The sequence below is a fragment of the Bufo bufo genome, chromosome 4 (assembly GCF_905171765.1).
Source record: "Bufo bufo chromosome 4, aBufBuf1.1, whole genome shotgun sequence".
NCBI lineage: Eukaryota > Metazoa > Chordata > Amphibia > Anura > Bufonidae > Bufo > Bufo bufo.
This window is the reverse complement of record NC_053392.1, coordinates 47,143,917-47,164,085: the sequence shown is the minus strand read 5'-3', so window position 1 is coordinate 47,164,085 and position 20,169 is coordinate 47,143,917. Positions and strand designations below refer to the sequence as shown.

At 42.2% G+C, this 20,169-nt stretch overlaps 1 protein-coding gene across 1 annotated transcript in view; it reads right to left on the bottom strand.

Annotated features, from left to right (window-relative positions):
• LOC120997199 (squalene synthase-like) overlaps window positions 1-20,169 on the bottom strand; it is an 84,477-nt gene that overhangs the window by 4,990 nt on the left and 59,318 nt on the right. The window contains exons 4-7 of the mRNA XM_040427194.1: window positions 13,036-13,164; window positions 11,813-12,004; window positions 11,547-11,723; window positions 11,145-11,297 (exon numbers count right to left, since the gene is read on the bottom strand). Of these exons, the coding sequence (XP_040283128.1) occupies window positions 11,145-11,297; window positions 11,547-11,723; window positions 11,813-12,004; window positions 13,036-13,164 (651 nt within the window). The remainder of the gene's footprint in view (window positions 1-11,144; window positions 11,298-11,546; window positions 11,724-11,812; window positions 12,005-13,035; window positions 13,165-20,169) is intronic.

The following is a 20,169-nucleotide window of genomic DNA, read 5'->3' as shown; positions in this document are numbered from 1 at the left end:
AGCACAGTTTTTAAAGCCGGCCTTTAGCAAAATGGTTTCGATTATGTGATTAAAAGTATGACCGATTACTAATAGCCTTCAGTTTACAAATGAGGGCAAAAGCACATCGGCTTTAGTCAAGACTTTTCTAATGCAAAGGTCATGACATCTTACTACACAGGCTGTGTTTTACAAGGTCGTGACATCTGTCAGGGACATCAAAAGCACATCTGTTTAGACTTTCCACTACCGTGCTCACGAACGCTGTCTGGACATGACACAGGCTGCATTCTTGTCATTGATTTTATAAATAAAAGCTACCCACGTTGATATGAATTTATATCAATTCATACAGTTGATAAGTTTCATTTAAATAAAAGTAAAGGCCCTTGATAAGCCCATTTATAACAGTTGATAAGCTTTTGATATAAAATTAAGATTCATGCATAAAAAGACCTATAATAAACATATAAATTCTTATAAAACATAATTTAACTATTTGAGCTAAATTTTGTAATTTTATAACATCTGATAAGTCCTTTATAACATTTGATAAGTTTTTGATATAAAAGCTACCCACTTTGATCTGAATTTATATCAATTTATACATTTGATAAGTTTCATTTAAATAAAACATAATTTAACTATTTGAGGTACATCAACTAATTAATATGCTAAACGTTACAACATGGTATAGTTTACAACATGAACAACCTATATAAACAGGGCCCAGGCTGTGCATTGATAGCACAGAGATACTTAGGCAAGGAGAGGCATAGGCCACCAAGACATAAAAACACTTAAAAAGGTAAGCACCATTTGTCTGTTATGCTTTTAAATCTTTCACTATTTTTTGAATATGACTCATGTTATCTGTATCTATGTAACTGTGCTTATTTATAGTTCGGAATGCTTCACTAACTAAATGTCTTTTCTTTTACCACATACAAATGTTGCTATATTTTAACTAACAATATCTTTCACTATTTATTGAATATGACTTATGTTATCTGTATCTATGTAACTGTGCTTATTTATAGGGCGTAATGAGGCCCTAACTAAATGTCTTTTCTTTTACCGCATACAAATGTTGCTATATTTTAACTAACAATATACATTTTGTTTAGATGGATTGTTACCAAAATTTATGGGGAGATGACATTATACCGGATGAGCAGCTGCTTATCGCAGCCGATGATTTCTATGATTCATACATTAGCGGCGGTGGGGCACAATTGCTTTCAGACGAGTCGCCCAGTATGGCACTAGCTCATACTGACATTTCAAGCGAACCCGATTACAATCCGACGTCTCCTTGCCTGGTCGGTAAGTATAACCATCTTATGCTTTTATTACGTATATAGTTTTAGAGCTAGTTATATTTCATGCACGTTTATTACAGACGATCAAATCCGAGACATTTTAAGAATTGTGAACAGAGACGTTGAAACTGAAAATACAGAACATTCAAACATTGAAGTTACTAGCAACAACAATTCTGACGAGCTAAAGGAGAACGATCCGTCGCGAGTTATCGATCTCACAACCCCAGGGCGATCTGAAATGAAACAGAAGACCCGGCTATCCAAAACACGTAAGGCTCGATCGACTTCTTTGACGTTGTCTGTTTTAAACATTATCTATATTTCTAATACACTTTTTTTAAACGCAGCGCTGAAAAGAAAAGTGTATACAATTGATGACATCGCGACACTCGACGATGATGCCCTACAAAAGCGTCGCAAGCGGGGCAAAGAGCGTAAGGACCAAAACGCATTGTTGCTGTAATATATTTTAAACAATGTCTATAAGTCTAATACTTTTTTAAAATGCAGCGCTGAAAAGGAAAATGGCCACGACCGGTGTCTCCAAAGCGGTGTCAAAGAAATCTAACACAACGGGTAAGGCTCCCTCTACAGCCGCTCAAACAACAATGTCTATAACTTTTAAGCATGTATAAACAATGGTGTTTAATCAAACCTTGTAATTTAAAGTTTTTCAGATGCCTGGTAGTGGCGCAAGTGTCAACAGAACTGTTTCATTCCCAGAACCACCAGAGTCGGGCACCAACGCCCGCGACAGTTGGCTGCCTGAAAATCCCGCAATGTCGATTATCCGCTGCCCTGATGCCCGTAAGTTAATATTACACAGCGCTCTGTTTTAATTAGACCCGCTTGAAGTTCTTAATACTTACATCTTGCTGCTTGTCTTTAAATTTTTAATAAAAGTCATAATGACATAATCTATCAATTTATCTACCCATCTATCTATCTATCTATCTATCTATCTATCTATCTATGTCTCCATACATCCAAATACCCGATCTATCTAAATTCTATCAATTTATCTATCTATATTTCTATCTACATATCTATGTATCAATTACCTATCTATCTTTCGCGATGAGCTGTTTTAATTAGCGAGCTTGAAATTCTTAATACTTATATCTTAATGTCTGTCTTTAAATTTCAGCCAAAAGAAAAGAAAGCACCAAAGCCCGAATCGTTAGAGAGACGACGATCGACCACAAAACAGCTTCAGGAACAGTTTACACCGATAGCTGGAGTTCTAACAACGCCGCGGCCGGTTCTGCAGAGTGGTGAGCCAACTAGCGTAATAAATGATATTACAGCTTTATGCGACATAACACCAATACCCAATACGCAAGATGTAATACCTTGTAAAAAGCGCATCACATTTGATACGCCAGACACATGCAGCAACATACAACAGATAAGCGAGCTCCAACAGCGATACGCGCCTCTTGTCCATTCCTGTTATTGCCGGGGTAGAGAGACGTATGATGCATTGAGGGATATCGCGAAATGTAATGACAAAATGGCACGCGTGGCGTTGCATTTAAAATGTTACGTTAAAGACTCTACGTCTCTAGTGTTTAACAGTCCCAACAAAAATACTGAGGGACAAATACACGCTACGCGTAACAAATGCATACGACTGATTACACATCTTGACGCTCTTGAAAAAGAGCTGCTAGGCAGAGACTGACTTGTGATGACTGGTGGAGGTGGACGACCTTTTAAAAGCGCAAAAACAACTGTAAGTGCTAGGGTTAGAAAGTTAAAACAGGCTGTAAAAATCATTTTTCAGTTAAATGTTCTAAAATAGCTATAAAAAAAGGCGTCGCCGGCGTAACAATGCGCCGCCGCCGCGTCCGAACAAAATAGCTAGCAAAAAAAGACAGGAATGTCGTAACAAGACTGGTGCGTCGGCTCATCTGAATGCTGGACAAACACATCAGCAATCGCAGACCGCGCAAGCGGGGCACAGTCGTCCAAACAGCTCGCACACTAACAGACCTTCAAATAAGCAATCAAAGCGTATTCAGTCAGACGACCCACAAAATGACGACATGACCTATAACACGGCTATTACAGACGAACCCCCTGAACCACAAAACGTTAGATCCGTTTATCTAGAACGTGTATATCATCAACAGCGTGACTTAGCGAATTTTAATAGTACCATGTACACGGAACACTTCAGATTCGCTAACTCGAAGCCATTCGCTCATTTGTTGACACTCTTGATGCAATACACGCTTCTATACAGACATTGTTAGATAGGGTTTTACGGGACGCCGATCCGGGTGATTTCATACAATTGCGTTTAGACGGCGGCGAAACGTTTGATTTGATTTTTTCTAATAGGTATTCTAGAGATGGATTTAGAGCCGAAACATTTTTGGACAATATCGCTAACGCTTTACAGAGTAACGCGGAGTGCATAGCCTGTAATACACTTAAACTAGTTGGCATCATTGTCAGGTGTCGCCGTGGTGGGGCCAGAAGGCGTTTGGGCGGTGTCGTGTATAGTCGGATTATTGATCGTAAAAAACAACATTTATACGATTTGAATAATTACGATAATAACGTCTGTCTGGCCGCTAGTGTTTACGCTATTTTGGAGGGTGCTGCTTTGAGCGACGTCGCATTGCTAGAGAAAGCTCGACAACTGCATAGAGACTTACAAATACCCAAGGGGTATTTGGTGTCTTTTACTGACGTTGCTGAATTTGAAAAAAAAATGAAACATTACAATTAAAATTTTGTACCACAATAGGGGGCAGTGGCGTTATTATCACACAACCCACACAGCTAAAGAAAAGACCGTCTATATATTGCACCATGAAAAGCATTATTATGGCATAAAAAAATCTAAAAGCCTTTATCGGTTTCGATTATTTTTGCGACGTTTGTTGCACTGTATACAAACATAAATATCGACACGGTTGTATGCAGTTTTGTAAAGCGTGCCAGAGCCCGAATTGTGTTGAGCAGTCTAATAATACACGTTGCCGTTCAGAGGATTGTTTTGAAACACCTAGAAACCTGGCACTTAGTGATAAAGCTCTTTGTAAGAAAAAAACTTTTTGCGGATTTTGTTACAAATATATAGACTGCGGCGATGAGCACAAATGTAACGGTTTACATATTTCGGGGAAACACAAGGCCGACAACGCTTTATCCGTCGATCGGCACGAGTTTTTGATTTATCGCCGGATCAAGAGCCCGGCGGTAATTTCTCTCTAGTAAAAACTGGCAATCTGCGAGCTGAAATTAGATTTGCCGAACCGATTGTGAACACAATTAACATGATTGTATATTCAGTTCATGAAAATATTATTGAAATAAATAATCGGCGGGAGGTATTATATGATTTTCAATAAACATGAATAATTATGAAATTGCCTGTGTTATTAAAGCTGATATTAATGCCAGGCGCATATTTAAAGGTGTATTCCCAACGTAAGTCGGCCTTTTCTACTTATGTTAAACATACACCTGATGTGATCTGCCTGCAGGAATCCCACTTCACGCCCACCTCTCATCCCAAATATTTCCATCCGCAATATTCACGTTTCTATTCATCTACTTATGTTTCTAAGAGTAGGGGGGCTATTATACTATTACGTAATTCCTTCCCTTTTACTTTGCAGAGTTCTATGGTTGATCCTAATGGAAGATATGTCATTCTTCTAGGCACTTATAGGGAAGAAATCCTATGTATAGTGAATGTATATGCACCTACTGAAGATCCTATTCCGTTTTTTGCTTCTATGCATTCTATTATTGAACCCCTCACTTACCACAAGATACTGTGGTGTGGTGACTTTAATTTTGTACCCAACCCGGTTCTCGACAGATCCGCCCCCCCGGCCCAATCGCGCCCTTTATCCCATAATGTCAGAATTAAACAGGTGATGGAATCTCTGTCCTTGGCGGATTCCTGGAGGGAGCACAATGGCCCACAAAGGGGATATACCTACTATTCTCCTTCTCATCAACTCTACACCCGGATTGATTTAATCCTAGCTTCCTCCTCATGTCTCCCTTCACTAGCTTACTCCAGACATATTGTGTCCTCTCTGTCGGATCATGATATGGTTTTAGCAGATTTTGCATTCAACAATAACCCTAGTACTCCCCCTGCCTGGCGCCTGAATGAGTCATTACTGACCCGTCCGGCTGTGTTTGATACACTATTAGATGAACTTAAACAGTTCTTTTTGTTGAATGACACGCCGGATACTGATCCTATGAACCTGTGGTTGACTCACAAGGCCGTCATGCGGGGTAAGCTCATTCAGGTGGCATCGCGACTTAAAAAGGACAGGTCTTCAGCTCAGGTTACCCTGGAGTCTAAATTGGCTAAATTAGTGAGAGCTCATCAACAAACCCCATCCCTTTATCTACTGAAGGAAATAAAGGACGCTAAGTCACAACTGAACACCATACTTTCTAACAATACAGAAAAAGCACTCCGTTGGACCTCCTCCTATTACTATAGATATGCCAACAAGCCAGATAAAATGTTAGCTCGCCAACTTAAGGCTAAGCAGAAAGTAAATCTAGTCTACCAAATCCGTACACGGACTGGTAGAACTACTACTCACCCGGACATCATTTATGACACCTTCCAATCCTACTATAAACAGCTATACTCAGAACACAATGAGAACCCCAGCAATAGGACTGATAACTTCCTTTCATCCATCCCTCTCCCTAAGGTCTCTCCTACTGCACTAGTAGAACTTAATAACCCCATTACAATGGAAGAAGTGACCTATTCAATCAAAGCCCTGAAACTGGGAAAAGCCCCAGGCCCAGACGGCTACACAGCACTTTATTTTAAAAAGAATTCAGACCAATTAATCCCTTTCATTACTAAATACTGTAACCATTTGCTGCAGGGCTCCACACCCCCAGCCGAGTTCCTAACGGCCAAAATCACAGTAATTCCCAAACCACACAAAGATCCTCTTCTCCCTTCTAACTATAGGCCTATCTCACTCCTGAATATAGATAACAAGCTATTTACTTCCACCCTGGCGCGTAGACTTAATAGACTTCTCCCTGATCTGATTCACAAAGACCAGGTTGGTTTTATCCCGGGCAGGGAGGCTCCAGATAATATAAGAAAGGTGTTGGGCCTTGTCCAAGAGGCAAACAGAACCGTGACCCCAGTTGCTCTGTTAGCTCTGGATATAGAGAAGGCATTTGATACAGTGTCTTGGACCTACCTCTGGCAGACTCTTTTCCATTTTAAAATTTAAAGGCCCCTTCCTTTCTGCCATCCAAACTTTATACTCTTCACCACAGGCTAGCCTCAAATTACCCTCTTCGCATTCGTCATCTATCCCAATTTTTAGGGGAACACGTCAGGGATGCCCCCTCTCCCCAGCCCTCTTCGCCTTAGCTATGGAACCACTAGCAATTAAGATCAGATCTCATCCGGATATAAAAGGGATCTCGGTTGGGGGTGTGGAATATAAACTAAGCCTTTTTGCTGTCGATTTTTTGTTGACACTCACCAACCCTGTCATTTCATTCCTCTGCCTTTTATCAGTTCTCAAGTCCTTCTCTGCCGCATCTGGCCTACTAGTTAATCAGTCCAAATCTGAACTTTTGTTAAGTAATGTCTCCCATAGGGATTCCGAAATTCTCCAAAGAGGATTCCCATTTCAACACAATCCACATCTCCTCTCATACTTAGGTGTATCACTGACCAAAACGCTTGACACCCTATATAAGTACAACTATCTCCCCATGTTTGCTCGGATACGGAAAGACCTACAGTCATGGGAATCCCTTCCAGTGTCCTGGGTGGGTAGGATACATATAGTGCGAATGGTAGTCCTTCCTCGACTTCTATACCTGTTCCGTGCCCTCCCTGTACCAATCCCAGCGTCTGATCTGAGGGCTCTTCAGGCGGACATCCTTAAATTTATTTGGGCCCATAAACGTGCTCGTATTTCAAAATTGGTAATGTGCCGTCACAAGGCTCATGGAGGCCTTTCAGTACCAGATTTAGCTCAATACTACAAGGCAGCCAGATTAGCGCAACTGTTCCTGACACATCTTTCTGCACAGGCTCAACCTATATGGATCACCCTTGAGCAGTCGCTGTTTGGCCCGTTCTCCTGGAGAGCCCTCATTTGGACCACATCCACTCTGCCCTCTTCTCTCCGCTCCAAATCCCAACTCTCATACTATGCTTTACTCCTATGGAGATCCATCAGATTTAAACGTGCTCTCCAATCCAAACCATCCCCCTTGGAATGCATGTGGGGCAATCCTGCCTTTCCTCCTGGGCTTCAATCTAGGGCCTTCTCATGGTGGGTTGAAAAAAAATTGTGCTCCCTCCGGGACTTCCTCGTGCGGGGTAAACTACTGACTATGCCAGCCTTTATTGAGAAATTCACCCCCCCAGCTTGTAAACAATTCAATGTCCGGAGAGTATTCTCCTTCCTTCACTCCCTGAAGACTAGCCTCCACAAAGTTGAATATACATCTTTTGAAAGATTAATGTCCTTCTCTCTATATAAACAGGGTCTATTATCCCGGATATACTCTATCCTCACTGCACCTCCAGAGGACACTAAACTCCGCTATATGTTGGAGTGGGAGGCGGATCTGTCGGAAGAATCAAGCGTATCTAGATGGCACCAGCGCTCCCAGACATTAACCAAAGGGTCATGGCAAACTACCTTGGCAGAGACCTCTATTAAAATACTCCACCGGACGTATTTAGTACCAACCAAATTACATCACTTTTACCCAGAGGTTCCATCTACTTGCTTTCGGGGGTGTGATGAGGAGGGCACGATGCTCCATTCCTGGTGGACTTGCCCTGTGGCGGCCAGGCTATGGGGTCGCATCTGTGACTTGCTCTCATCTTTGCTGGGGTGCGTCCTCCTCCCCACACCCTCGGTCTTGCTACTTGGCGACAAGCCGTCGAAATTAACAAATGCCAAATTCAAATTGACCCAATTTATCCTGCTTGCAGCTAGAATCCACATTGCCTCTCAGTGGCGATCCTTGTTACTGAGCTATCAAGCAGTAATTGATAGAGTCAACAAGATTTACCAATCTGAAAGGATGTCGGCTATCCGCTCAGATACATTTGCTTTGTTTGAAAGAGTCTGGGAGCCCTGGTCGTCCTCTTCGCACTCTATTGATCTCTCCCTTTATAGGGGGCTCTGATAATTTTCATGGATGTATTGTGAACTGAGGGGGGGTTATGCAGTTATGAATCCTTTTATTCCTGATCGCCTCCTGACACCAGACCTATGTACCTTGTAACTATAAGTCTATTACCCCTGATTTCCTGACGCTTTCCTTTTTATTTAAGTCTTATTTTATGTGTGTCTTTTTGTTTTTTATTTTATTTGTTTGGAATGTTCAAATAATTGGACTCCAAGTCCTCTGTATTAAGTACATTATTCTGTACACTTTATTATTGAGAAAATCTAATAAATACTATTGAAACATAAAGGTGTATTCCCGTGTGATTTATTACCGGGGGTTAAAATCATCGACAGGCCCGCGGCATACATTGTAAATACGGATAATTCGTATCAGCGGGGGAAGCATTGGATTTTAATTATATTATACCCGAATGATATATCTATTTTTTTTGATAGTTATGGTTTATCACCCGCAAATGAAATATTTCCTGGCGACTTTATGCAGTTTTAATATAAAAATTCTAAGACTATAAGGTATCAAAACAGACAAATACAAGATGCTATTAGTACAGTCTGCGGCCATTACTGTATCTATATCTTACAATGTCTCGCTAAAGGAATATCTTTTGAAAATGTTTTAAAAATGTTCACTAACGATTTTAGAAAAAATGACCGTATTGTGCGATCATTTGTAACAAAGCATGAAACGCTTATGTATACGATGCTGTAATTACAATCAAACGTGTCTGTCCCTACGGGACTGTTGCAAATAAGGAAAATGAATAAAGCTTTTTAATTCAAACGAATTATATTTGTCATCGTTTGATTTTTAATGCTATTATATTAAATTAATATCAGGCAATATAAATTTTAATATCAAATAGCACACACTAAAAATTGAATATCAAGCACTATAAATTGAATATCAAACACTATACATTTTAATAGCCAGCACTATAAACTTAATATCAAGCGATATAAACCTAATATCAAGCGATATAAACTTAATATCAAGCGATATAAAAGGGGCGGGGGTATCTGTATAAAAGGGGGCGTGGTACCTGTCACTTTGATGAAACATATACCCTCTTACTACTAACATGCCACACTTTTTTTCTGGTGGACTGGTGTGAAATAAAAAAAAAGCTCTCTATGTACGGGAGGTGAAAATGGCCAAGCATAAATTGAAAATTAAAATAATAAAAATTGAAATGCAAATACCTTTTTCCCAATTCATTTGCCACCTGCGTGTGCAAAATTTAAATGAAAATGAAATTGAAAATTAAAATGAAAAGCGTAAAATGTAAATGAAAAACATGAAATAAACGTTGGCAGCAGGTGTCGCTTTTCATTTTGGAGCAAAAAATTTCTTTAGAGAGGTCTATAAAACACCAGTATGTGTGATAATAATAAAAAAAAATTAAATTAAAAGACAAAGGGCTTCTTTAATTTAATTTAGCATTAATTTTGCACTCATGGGTGGCAAATGAAATGGCAAAATGATATTTGAATGTTAACTTTTATGGTTTTAATTTTTATTTAGTTTTTGGCTGCTTTTACCTCTCATATTTGTGCACCTCTGTATGAAATCGGAGATAGGGAGGCACAGTAGCAGCCCCATTTATCTTTATGGAAGCCAAAACAGGTATGTGCATGAGCTCTTCAAGCAGAAATCTGATTACCCAACCAGAATCACCAGTCTGTAGTGGCCCTTAGTTTTTTTTCTGAAGGGACATATTCGTTTCCTAGTACCAATGGTCGGTGAGAGTCACAACAGTCTCTCCCAACTCCTCCATTAACTCAGTTTGGTTCTATGCGGAGAAAGCAATAAGCGATGTCCGAAAGCTCCGCTGTCAGAGGGAAGACTAAATCGGTTATTCGATCAGGCCAAGAGTATTTTGATACTGTTGGTGTGGGTTACATATTGACACCATACAGCCAAAACTGTGGGGGCGGGATTTAGGGCACAGTGAGGTTTTTACTAAAAGGATCTGTATTTTATTTTATTTTTTAAATGAACACTGCCATTTCTGTCCGTGACCATGTCTGGTATTGCAGCTCAGCCCCACCAGAGTGGTGCCACCAGCCTCATCAGAGTGGTGCCATTTCTGGGGAAAAAAGCAGACCATTTTTTTAATCCTATACAACCCCTTTTACTCCTGGCAACCTGTTATAAGAGGACAAGACAATTGCCGTTTGGCCCTTTAATGGTACCAGTACCTTATCCCAGCCAATTCAGGTCTATGCCCGATGGGTAGGTGGGTTGCTGTAGGCTGGGCATTAGGAAGTTATTTCTAAAATGTGCTATCTGACTCAACAACCCTCTTCAGTCTTCCCTGATATTTGGGAACAAGAAAGCTGAAGTTAACGACACCCAACATCCCCAACAATCAGTTGATTTGAGCAGCCTCCCACTGGAAACTATACAGTGGACAGAGCCAGAAGCAGAAGGGCTCGGTCCACTGTATGGTGGTCATGCCGGGGAACTGCAGCTTAGCTCTCATTCAAGTAAATGTCAGATGAGCTGCGGTATGCCAGCACCAAAAAATACACATTGGACGGAGATTTCAATATTATAGGCTTGGGAAAACGCTCTTTATACTAGTGTAATATGACACTGTCCACTGTGTGGTTCTTCATATGTGGTGGTACATATAGTGAAGATTTCACTTACCTCATTCACATACTGATACATGATAGCTCTGACCGCTTGCATGTTGGTGGCGTCCATCATCAGTGTGACCGCCTGCCCCTTGCGGATCTTCACCACTCCCTTAAACACCTGCGGGTTGTTATAAAAGGCGGCCATTGTGGCTATAGACATGACCTGAGGACACAAGGAGGATGCATTATTATAGAAGCCATAAGTGCTCCCCCCAATAGACCAAAATCCTGGCTGTATGTTTATATGATGTCTCTGCAGTCAGATGGAACTCAAACTGAAATCAATAGAAGTTGAACTAACATGAACTAACATACATCACATGCAGCTCTGGATTTGACTGGAGTATAAGACATGAAGAATCATGCAGTCAGTGTAGTGTTAAAGATGCTTCAATGCTCCTTTCTCACTCACCTGTAGGATGGCATTAAAGTGAAACACCCTCTGGTTCCTCAGCCGGGACAGGTAGAGAAGGACATCGGGCACGTGCTGTAGAGCATTGGTCACCAGTTCATTCAAGCACTGCACAGCCGGCACTATGTTCTCCGGCTTGGCAAAGTCGGACAGTTTTTTGCCATATTTGCTCCACACCTGAAGAGGACAGATAAGACAGTGTTGGTTTTGATCACAGTCATGCAGCGAAGAATTCATTACTATCACCCCTATCAGCCTGTACTCACCTCTCTGGGCCAGAACTCTCTTCCTTCCAGCTGGTCCTCCAGGTAATCTCGGATGATGTTTGTTTTCTGCAGGAACATACCCACAGACCTTGAGAGTCTTATATCCTCACCAATGATGGCGTCTTCCAGCCCTGAGGCAGAAAACAGACGGGACAGCCCAAACACCCATAATCCGAATGCAGATTGACAGTACTGAGCAAAGAATGGAGAATACAAGTATCAGGGTTAATACTCAAGTATTAGTCAATTTGTCATTAGTATTACTTAAGATATTGTCCCCTAACAGAGGGGGGAAAAATTACTAAGTATAGGCATGTTCAGGCAGGTTATTGGGACTGACTGCGCCTAAGGGCTACAATATATATTCACGTTGATGGGTCCTTGCTGGAAGTTGACTCTGATGGTTCCATGCAGGAAACGGATTGGCACTTAAAAGAAAGGCCAGGACTAGACCCTGCTTGGTCATGTACTATATGGTAAGTAATTTTGATGGCTCCTGTTAAATGGGCGTGATAATAGTAAAAGGGGTGTGAATGAACTCAAAATGGGGAAGGGCTTACTGGGTCCCAAATAATCTGGACTGTGTACATAGATCTCACAATGGACATCAACTTTCTTCCATCTGTTCAACAAAAAGTAGGGGACTTAAAAAAAAAAAAAAAAGTTATGACTGCAGGATCAGACTACGCAGTTTGTGTTTGTTGTCTGTTAGCATGGAAACACTAAGGTTTGTATATGAGCTGCATAAACAAAATGATAGGAAATTTTTAAAAGGGTTTTTACCAGGATCTACAGTACATACCGAGGACCTATCCTTAGGATAGGTCATAAATATCTGATCAACGGGGGTCCAATTCCCGAAACCCTTCCTCTTTGCTAGGCCACGTGATGCCACAATCATAAGTCACATGGCCTAGGCACAGGTCCGTCCCATGCAAGTGAATGGGGATGAGCTGCAATGCCAAGCACTGCCACTATACGATGTGCAGCGATGTGCTTGGTAAGCTTATAGTAGGTGGTGCTGGGAGTGGGACAGCCATTGTTCTTCTATTGACGTCCTATCCTAAGGACAGGCCATCAATATGTAAATTCTGGACAAACCTTTTAATGAAGACCAGTTGCAAAGATACTTGATTTTCATTCTTAGGCGCAGTGACACGGTTAAAACATGATTGGGAAGGTGGACAGAGCCTTCACAGGGCTAAAAAAAAAACTTCTCTCACCTTATCGAAATCCACAAGAGATTCCACCTTCTTCTCCAAGAACTCTGCTAAGCCCACCCCCATCTTGTGGCAGATGTCTACAATCACCTTCTGATAACCCACCTTCAGGTTTCTGAACTCCCGGGAAATCTAGGACATAGAGTTAGCTGAGAATAAGATAGGGACACTGATCGACACACGCTGCTTTTCTGTGCAGAGGCATACTTCAAAATATTTATGAAAAAAAAGTTATTTTATATGGGAGCCTATGGGCGACGGATGCCATTCTATGCCTGTACACTGATATATGTCAGGGCCTGACATATACTTCTAACACAAGGCTCAGACATAATGTGAACAGAGCCCTAGGTGGGGCTGGTACAACACAGACAAAATTAGCAATAGTCTTGAATCACCAAAACCTACTGTCTGGCCCTTTGCTGTGAACTTACCTTACCAACAGTACTATTACATGGCCCAGTCCAACAATTGCTAGAAACTGAGAGGCATAATAATATGGGCACTGTATAATACACAGGGTAGAATCCAAAAAGTGAAGACGGAGGCAGCATGTCCGGTGAAAAAGAATCCCTTTATTGGGAACTGCTTACATGAACAAACATGTTAAAGTTGCTACTTTTTGGCCAATGTATAGCCTTTCTCAAGCACCAAGTGTAATCTAAAAGAGCCTGTTTAAAAAGTATAGGCCACACCCACCTGTGCGGACGTGGCCAATTACAAAATCGCACACAATAGTAATTACTCACAGTGTCTCCAGATGTGTACATATAAATCCGCTTTATCTATATAATCGGTGTTCTCCCATAAGGGGCAAAAGATCCAGTTAAACACATACCTCTATGGTGCACGCTTGCCGCGCGTCCATCAGCAGCCAGTGCGCATATCTGGGGAGGCGGGGTTCACTCATGTGTCCGTCGCTCGTCACATGATCGCAGACTCACGTGCCCCAGCGCTCAATAGTGACGTCGAGTCTCCTCCCACTCCTCACTCAGGCAACGCGCCGTTGCTGGGGACGCGCAGAGAGCCGCCCGCCCTCATTCCTAACGCTTGAACAAACCCAATCGTAGGCGCCCGTGATCATGTCTGCACTGTTAGTTACAGAGGGGGGTCAGTTCGCCAGTCAGGTGGATCATGAGGCAGTGTTAACTAAATAAAACACAGTGAATATCAGTGAATATAAAAATAGTGTAGAAAACAGTTATCAATTAAAAACCCTATACAGGGTACAAATTAATCTTAGCGTCACTAGGATCACCTATACATTCCCCACAAAAAACTGTTCATCCCAAAAGGCTGGAGTGCCTTCAATTCGAAGATCCACTTCAGCTCCTTTCTACGTAGGATACGATCTCTGTCTCCCCCACGTCTCATTTTGCCAACTGAATCAATGATCCGGAACCGAAGCTGGTTAACCGAATGTCCACGCTCCAAGAAATGTTTAGCTACAGGCTTGTCCACTTGGGCCCTTCTAATATTGCTTTTATGGGAATTGATCCGTTCACGGGCCTCCATCGTGGTCTCACCTATGTAGATGAGACCACATGGGCACGTGATAATGTACACCACATCACAGGATCTACACGTGAAAAAATCTTCGATTTTGTAAATCTTACCACTATAGGGATGGGCAAAGGTATCTCCCTTCACCATATTGCCACAGTTGCAGCAGCCAAGGCAGGGATAACATCCTAACTTCCTTGGCGCCAGATACCTTTGTCCATTACCTCGGGCATCCCCAGCTTCTGTCTTGACCAACCTATCCCGTAAGTTGGCACCTCTTTTGTACGCCATCATGGGGAAACTTTCAAACTCAACAATTGTAGGTAACCCTTTTTGCAGAATGTGCAAGAATGTCCCTTTTTGATGCGTGCTCTCTCTCCACTAAGGGCACTGTAACGGATCCACTTCCGTTAATGAACGCTTCCTAGCTTGCGCCGAGGACCACAAGCACCGCACTGGACACCACAACCACCGCAGACTCCACAACCGCCGTAGCTTAACTGGAGCCGCGCCGTCTTCCTTCCACCCTGAATGAACCTCCAAAATTCAGGACCGTGTGGGAAAGATCTCTCCTCCAGGGAATATGCAGAGCATAGCAATCCCCAGCGTGATGCAGCAATTCCCTCCAATAACGAGACAAGGCTGCGTTTTGAAGGGTTAGCAAAACATGAACTGAACTGAACTCTTTATTGAGGGCTACCCGCCCGTATTTATGCAGGTCCCCACAATGCATCATGGTTTCCTCCTCTCTGCCCTGGAGACACCCGAAGGCAATTCAATTATCTCTCAGGACAAAGGGAAATCACCAATATACATGTGGGAACAACAGGAGAGGAATTCCCACCCGAATACACAAAATCCTCCCTTCTGTCTGGGATATAATTATGGATTAACATAACTATCACAGACAGTAAAAATACAGTTTTTAAACATACACTGTAACTTTAAAACCATACATTCCATCTCCATAAAAATTACATATTTAAACTCAGCATACATCAAACATAAACACTTCCAAAAATCACACAAATCCCTCCAGCGGATCAAAAGTTAAGTGGAAGTCCTTTATGACCGACCGCAAGCACAATTTCCTGCCCAAAACAGTTCCATAGATTTGGGCTGTGCGGTCGGTCAATTTCATGCAGAAAAACGACTAAGTCCCATCTTCGAACGGGACTTAGTCTCTGGAGCTGAAAGTTCAGTATGGAAGAAGGTAAGGGTCAGCGGTGTTCGTGTATCTGCGCATCCGATTCCAGCTCCACAGAATCCCCAGCATACACCGCTGACCGCGTTCGGTCCCACCAACAGTCCAGACATGCGGCACAGTTCTGTCACACTGTTCCTGAAGGGCAACATGTCCTGGGGCCATAGTCGTAGGGCAGGAGGCTAGCCATAAGTCCTCTACAATGCCCAGTGGCAAATGGCAGTTTGTCACAGGCACCATAAGTGGATACAAAAGGGATCCGTTTCTGATCCCTATCCCTCTTCCTTCCTTGGAGCGTGGACTCACGGTCAACAGTCCCCACCTTTTGTGTCATCTTTTCCACTAGTTTGCGCGGATAACCCCTATCGAGGAATTTCCTCCCCATCTCTTCGACTCTTGTATCAAACCTCTCTTCTCCAGATACCACCCGTCTCACCCTCAATAGTTGGCTCCAAGGGAGTGACTCCACCATCCGACGCGGATGGTTACTATCAAATTGCAGCAAATTATTTCTATCAGTAGGCTTGTGATAGATATCTGAGATAAACCATCACATCCAGGAATTGTAACTCGACTGGAGAGACCGTCATGGTGAATTCTAGACCTGGTACCATACTGTTGAGGTGCTGAAAGAATAATTGCAATTCCCCAAGCGTGCACCATAGAGGTATGTGTTTAACTGGATCTTATGCCCCTTATGGGAGAACATAACGATATATAGATAAAGCGGATTTATATGCACACATCTGGAGACACTGAGTAATTACTATTGTGTGCGATTTAGTATTTGGCCACGTCCGCACAGGTGGGTGTGGCCTATACTTTTTAAACAGGCTCTTTTGGATTACACTTGGTGCTTGAGAAAGGCTATACATTAGCCGAAACGTAGCAACTCCTTTAACACGTTTGTTCATGTAAGCAGTTCCCAATAAAGGGATTCTTTTTCACCGGACATGATGCCTCCGTCTTCACTTTTTGGATTCTATATGTAAGAGCCTTTATGGATCCTGGGCTCCAGGTAGGCTGGTGCATTCCGGACGACCGCAAGATCTGGCGAGTGCGACTCTACATTACTACTTTCCTAATACACAGGGTAAACTGTAGAATTATTCTGCAATCTATTATCTCTTACTGTGTGGCGGTTTTATGCAGGCACTGTATAGTGATTTTAAGTATGCAATGAATGGCACCATTACTTAGCTTTGTAGGCAATGTATAGTGCTATATGCCTCCATTATATAGGAATGCTTGTAATTTCAAAAAGCAGGGGCACATCCAGATTAAGCAAGAGTGCCGGCTCACGGTATGAGATACACAATGTGATTCAAAGAAAAGAAAAAAGAATACCGAAATGGGAGCCGCACATCTAAAAAAAAAAATATCAAATTTATTTAAAGCAACAGACACAACAAAACATGCATTAAAATCGTTGTATACAATAAATCAGAGCCATGTGAACCATACATGTACACATGACACCCTGACTCACCACAAAGGTCATAAACATGCCCCCACATCAATAAATATATGACAATATAAAGTGCATAGAATCCATCAACAATAAATAAAAAAGCTGGAATACTTATCATAGAGGTAGCATAGTGGGGGTATGTGTGGCGGTCAGGAAAAGAGCCCAACGCGTATCTCCAGACTTGCTGGCTTTCTCAGGATTACACTCACCTAAAGAATTATTAGGAATACCTGTTCTATTTCTCATTAATGCAATTATCTAGTCAACCAATCACATGGCAGTTGCTTCAATGCATTTAGGGGGGTGGTCCTGGTCAAGACAATCTCCTGAACTCCAAACTGAATGTCAGAATGGGAAAAAAAGGTGATTTAAGCAATTTTGAGTGTGGCATGGTTGTTGGTGCCAGACGGGCCGGTCTGAGTATTTCACAATCTGCTCAGTTACTGGGATTTTCACGCACAACCATTTCTAGGGTTTACAAAGAATGGTGTGAAAAGGGAAAAACATCCAGTATGCGGCAGTCCTGTGGGCAAAAATTCTTTAGGTGAGTGTATATACAGTAGGTATGCTATGATGGCATTATGAAGTTACTGTATGGCACCATTATATAGGTACATATGGTGGTATTATATAGTCACTGTATGTCACCATGATGTAGGCAATATTACAAACCGGATTCCAAAAAAGTTGGGACACTATACAAATCGTGAATAAAAACTGAATGCAATGATGTGGAGGTGCCAACTTCTAATATTTTATTCAGAATAGAACATAAATCACGGAACAAAAGTTTAAACTGAGAAAATGTACAATTTTAAGGGAAAAATATGTTAAATCAGAATTTCATGGTGTCAACAAATCCCCAGAAAGTTGGGACAAGGCCCATTTCACCACTGTGTGGCATCTCCCCTTCTTCTTACAACACTTAACAGACGTCTGGGGACCGAGGAGACCAGTTTCTCAAGTTTAGAAATAGGAATGCTCTCCCATTCTTGTCTAATACAGGCCTCTAACTGTTCAATCGTCTTGGGCCTTCTTTGTTGCACCTTCCTCTTTATGATGCGCCAAATGTTCTCTATAGGTGAAAGATCTGGACTGCAGACTGGCCATTTCAGTACCCGGATCCTTCTCCTACGCAGCCATGATGTTGTGATTGATGCAGAATGTGGTCTGGCATTATCTTGTTGAGAAATGCAGGGTCTTCCCTGAAAGAGATGACGTCTGGATGGGAGCATATGTTGTTCTAGAACCTGAATATATTTTTCAGCATTGATGGTGCCTTTCCAGACATGCAAGCTGCCCATGCCACACGCACTCATGCAACCCCATACCACCAGAGATGCAGGCTTCTGAACTGAGCGTTGATAACAACTTGGGTTGTCCTTGTCCTCTTTGGTCCGGATGACATGGCGTCCCAGATTTCCAAAAAGAACTTCGAATCGTGACTCGTCTGACCACAGAACAGTCTTCCATTTTGCACACACCATTTTAAATGATCCCTGGCCCAGTGAAAACGCCTGAGCTTGTGGATCTTGCTTAGAAATGGCTTCTTCTTTGCACTGTAGAGTTTCAGCTGGCAACGGCGGATGGCACGGTGGATTGTGTTCACTGACAATGGTTTCTGGAAGTATTCCTGAGCCCATTCTGTGATTTCCTTTAGGCTGGGGTCAGACCTTAGCATACGGGATGGAGCGCTCTGTATGCGCGATTGTACGCGCGTGTACAGACGCGGCTCCGGAACAAACGAACGCCCATTGTCGCGCGTTCCCGCTGAAGTCTATGTACGGGAACGCACGACAAGACGCCCCAAAGAAGCTCCTGTACTTCTTGGGGCGTCGGGCGTTTTACAGCGCGATCGTACACGCTGTAAAACGCTCAGGTGAGAACCAGGCCCATAGGGAAGCATTGGTTCTTGCCTGTTGAGCGTTTTACAGCGCGTAGTAAAACGCTCAGGTCTGACCCCAGCCTTACAGTAGCATTCCTGTTTGTGGTGCAGTGTCGTTTAAGGGCCCGGAGATCACGGGCATCCAGTATGGTTTTACAGCCTTGACCCTTACGCACAGAGATTGTTCCAGATTCTCTGAATCTTCGGATGATGTTATGCACAGTTGATGATGATAGATGCAAAGTCTTTGCAATTTTTCGCTGGGTAACACCTTTCTGATATTGCTCCACTATCTTTCTGCGCAACATTGTGGGAATTGGTGATCCTCTACCCATCTTGGCTTCTGAGAGACACTGCCACTCTGAGAAGCTCTTTTTATACCCAATCATATTGCCAATTGACCTAATTAGTGTTAATTGGTCTTCCAGCTCTTCGTTATGCTCAAATTTACTTTTTCCAGCCTCTTATTGCTACTTGTCCCAACTTTTTGGGGATTTGTTGACACCGTGAAATTTTGAATCAACGTATTTTTCATTTAAAATGATACATTTACTCGGATTAAACGTTTGATCTGTCATCTACGTTCTATTACAAATAAAATATTGACATTTGCCATCTCCACATCATTGCATTCAGTTTTTATTCACAATTTGTTTAGTGTCCCAACTTTTTTGGAATCCGGTTTGTACATAAGCATTGTGTAGTGTTATTATTTAGGCACTATATGGCTCCATTATATTCAGTTTGATGGTATGCAGTCACCACATGGCGCAGTTACGCAGGCTCAATTATATAGGTGTAGTATGAAGGTATTATGGCACCATTATATAGGAACATTATAATACAGCCATGGCATGGCCTCATTATGGTATGACACCATTATGTAAAAATTCCAGCTTCCAATTCCAGTAAAAACAGCAGCTTTATTATGTTCAGTATAAAATCCACTACAGGTACACATACATGTGTTGGGCACCAAGTTTTTCCATTTTTATAATGGACGTAATAGAGCTCTGTCTGTAGTGGGGGGTGGGGGGGGGGGAATGGCCAGTAGGTCAGCTGTACTCATTTGTT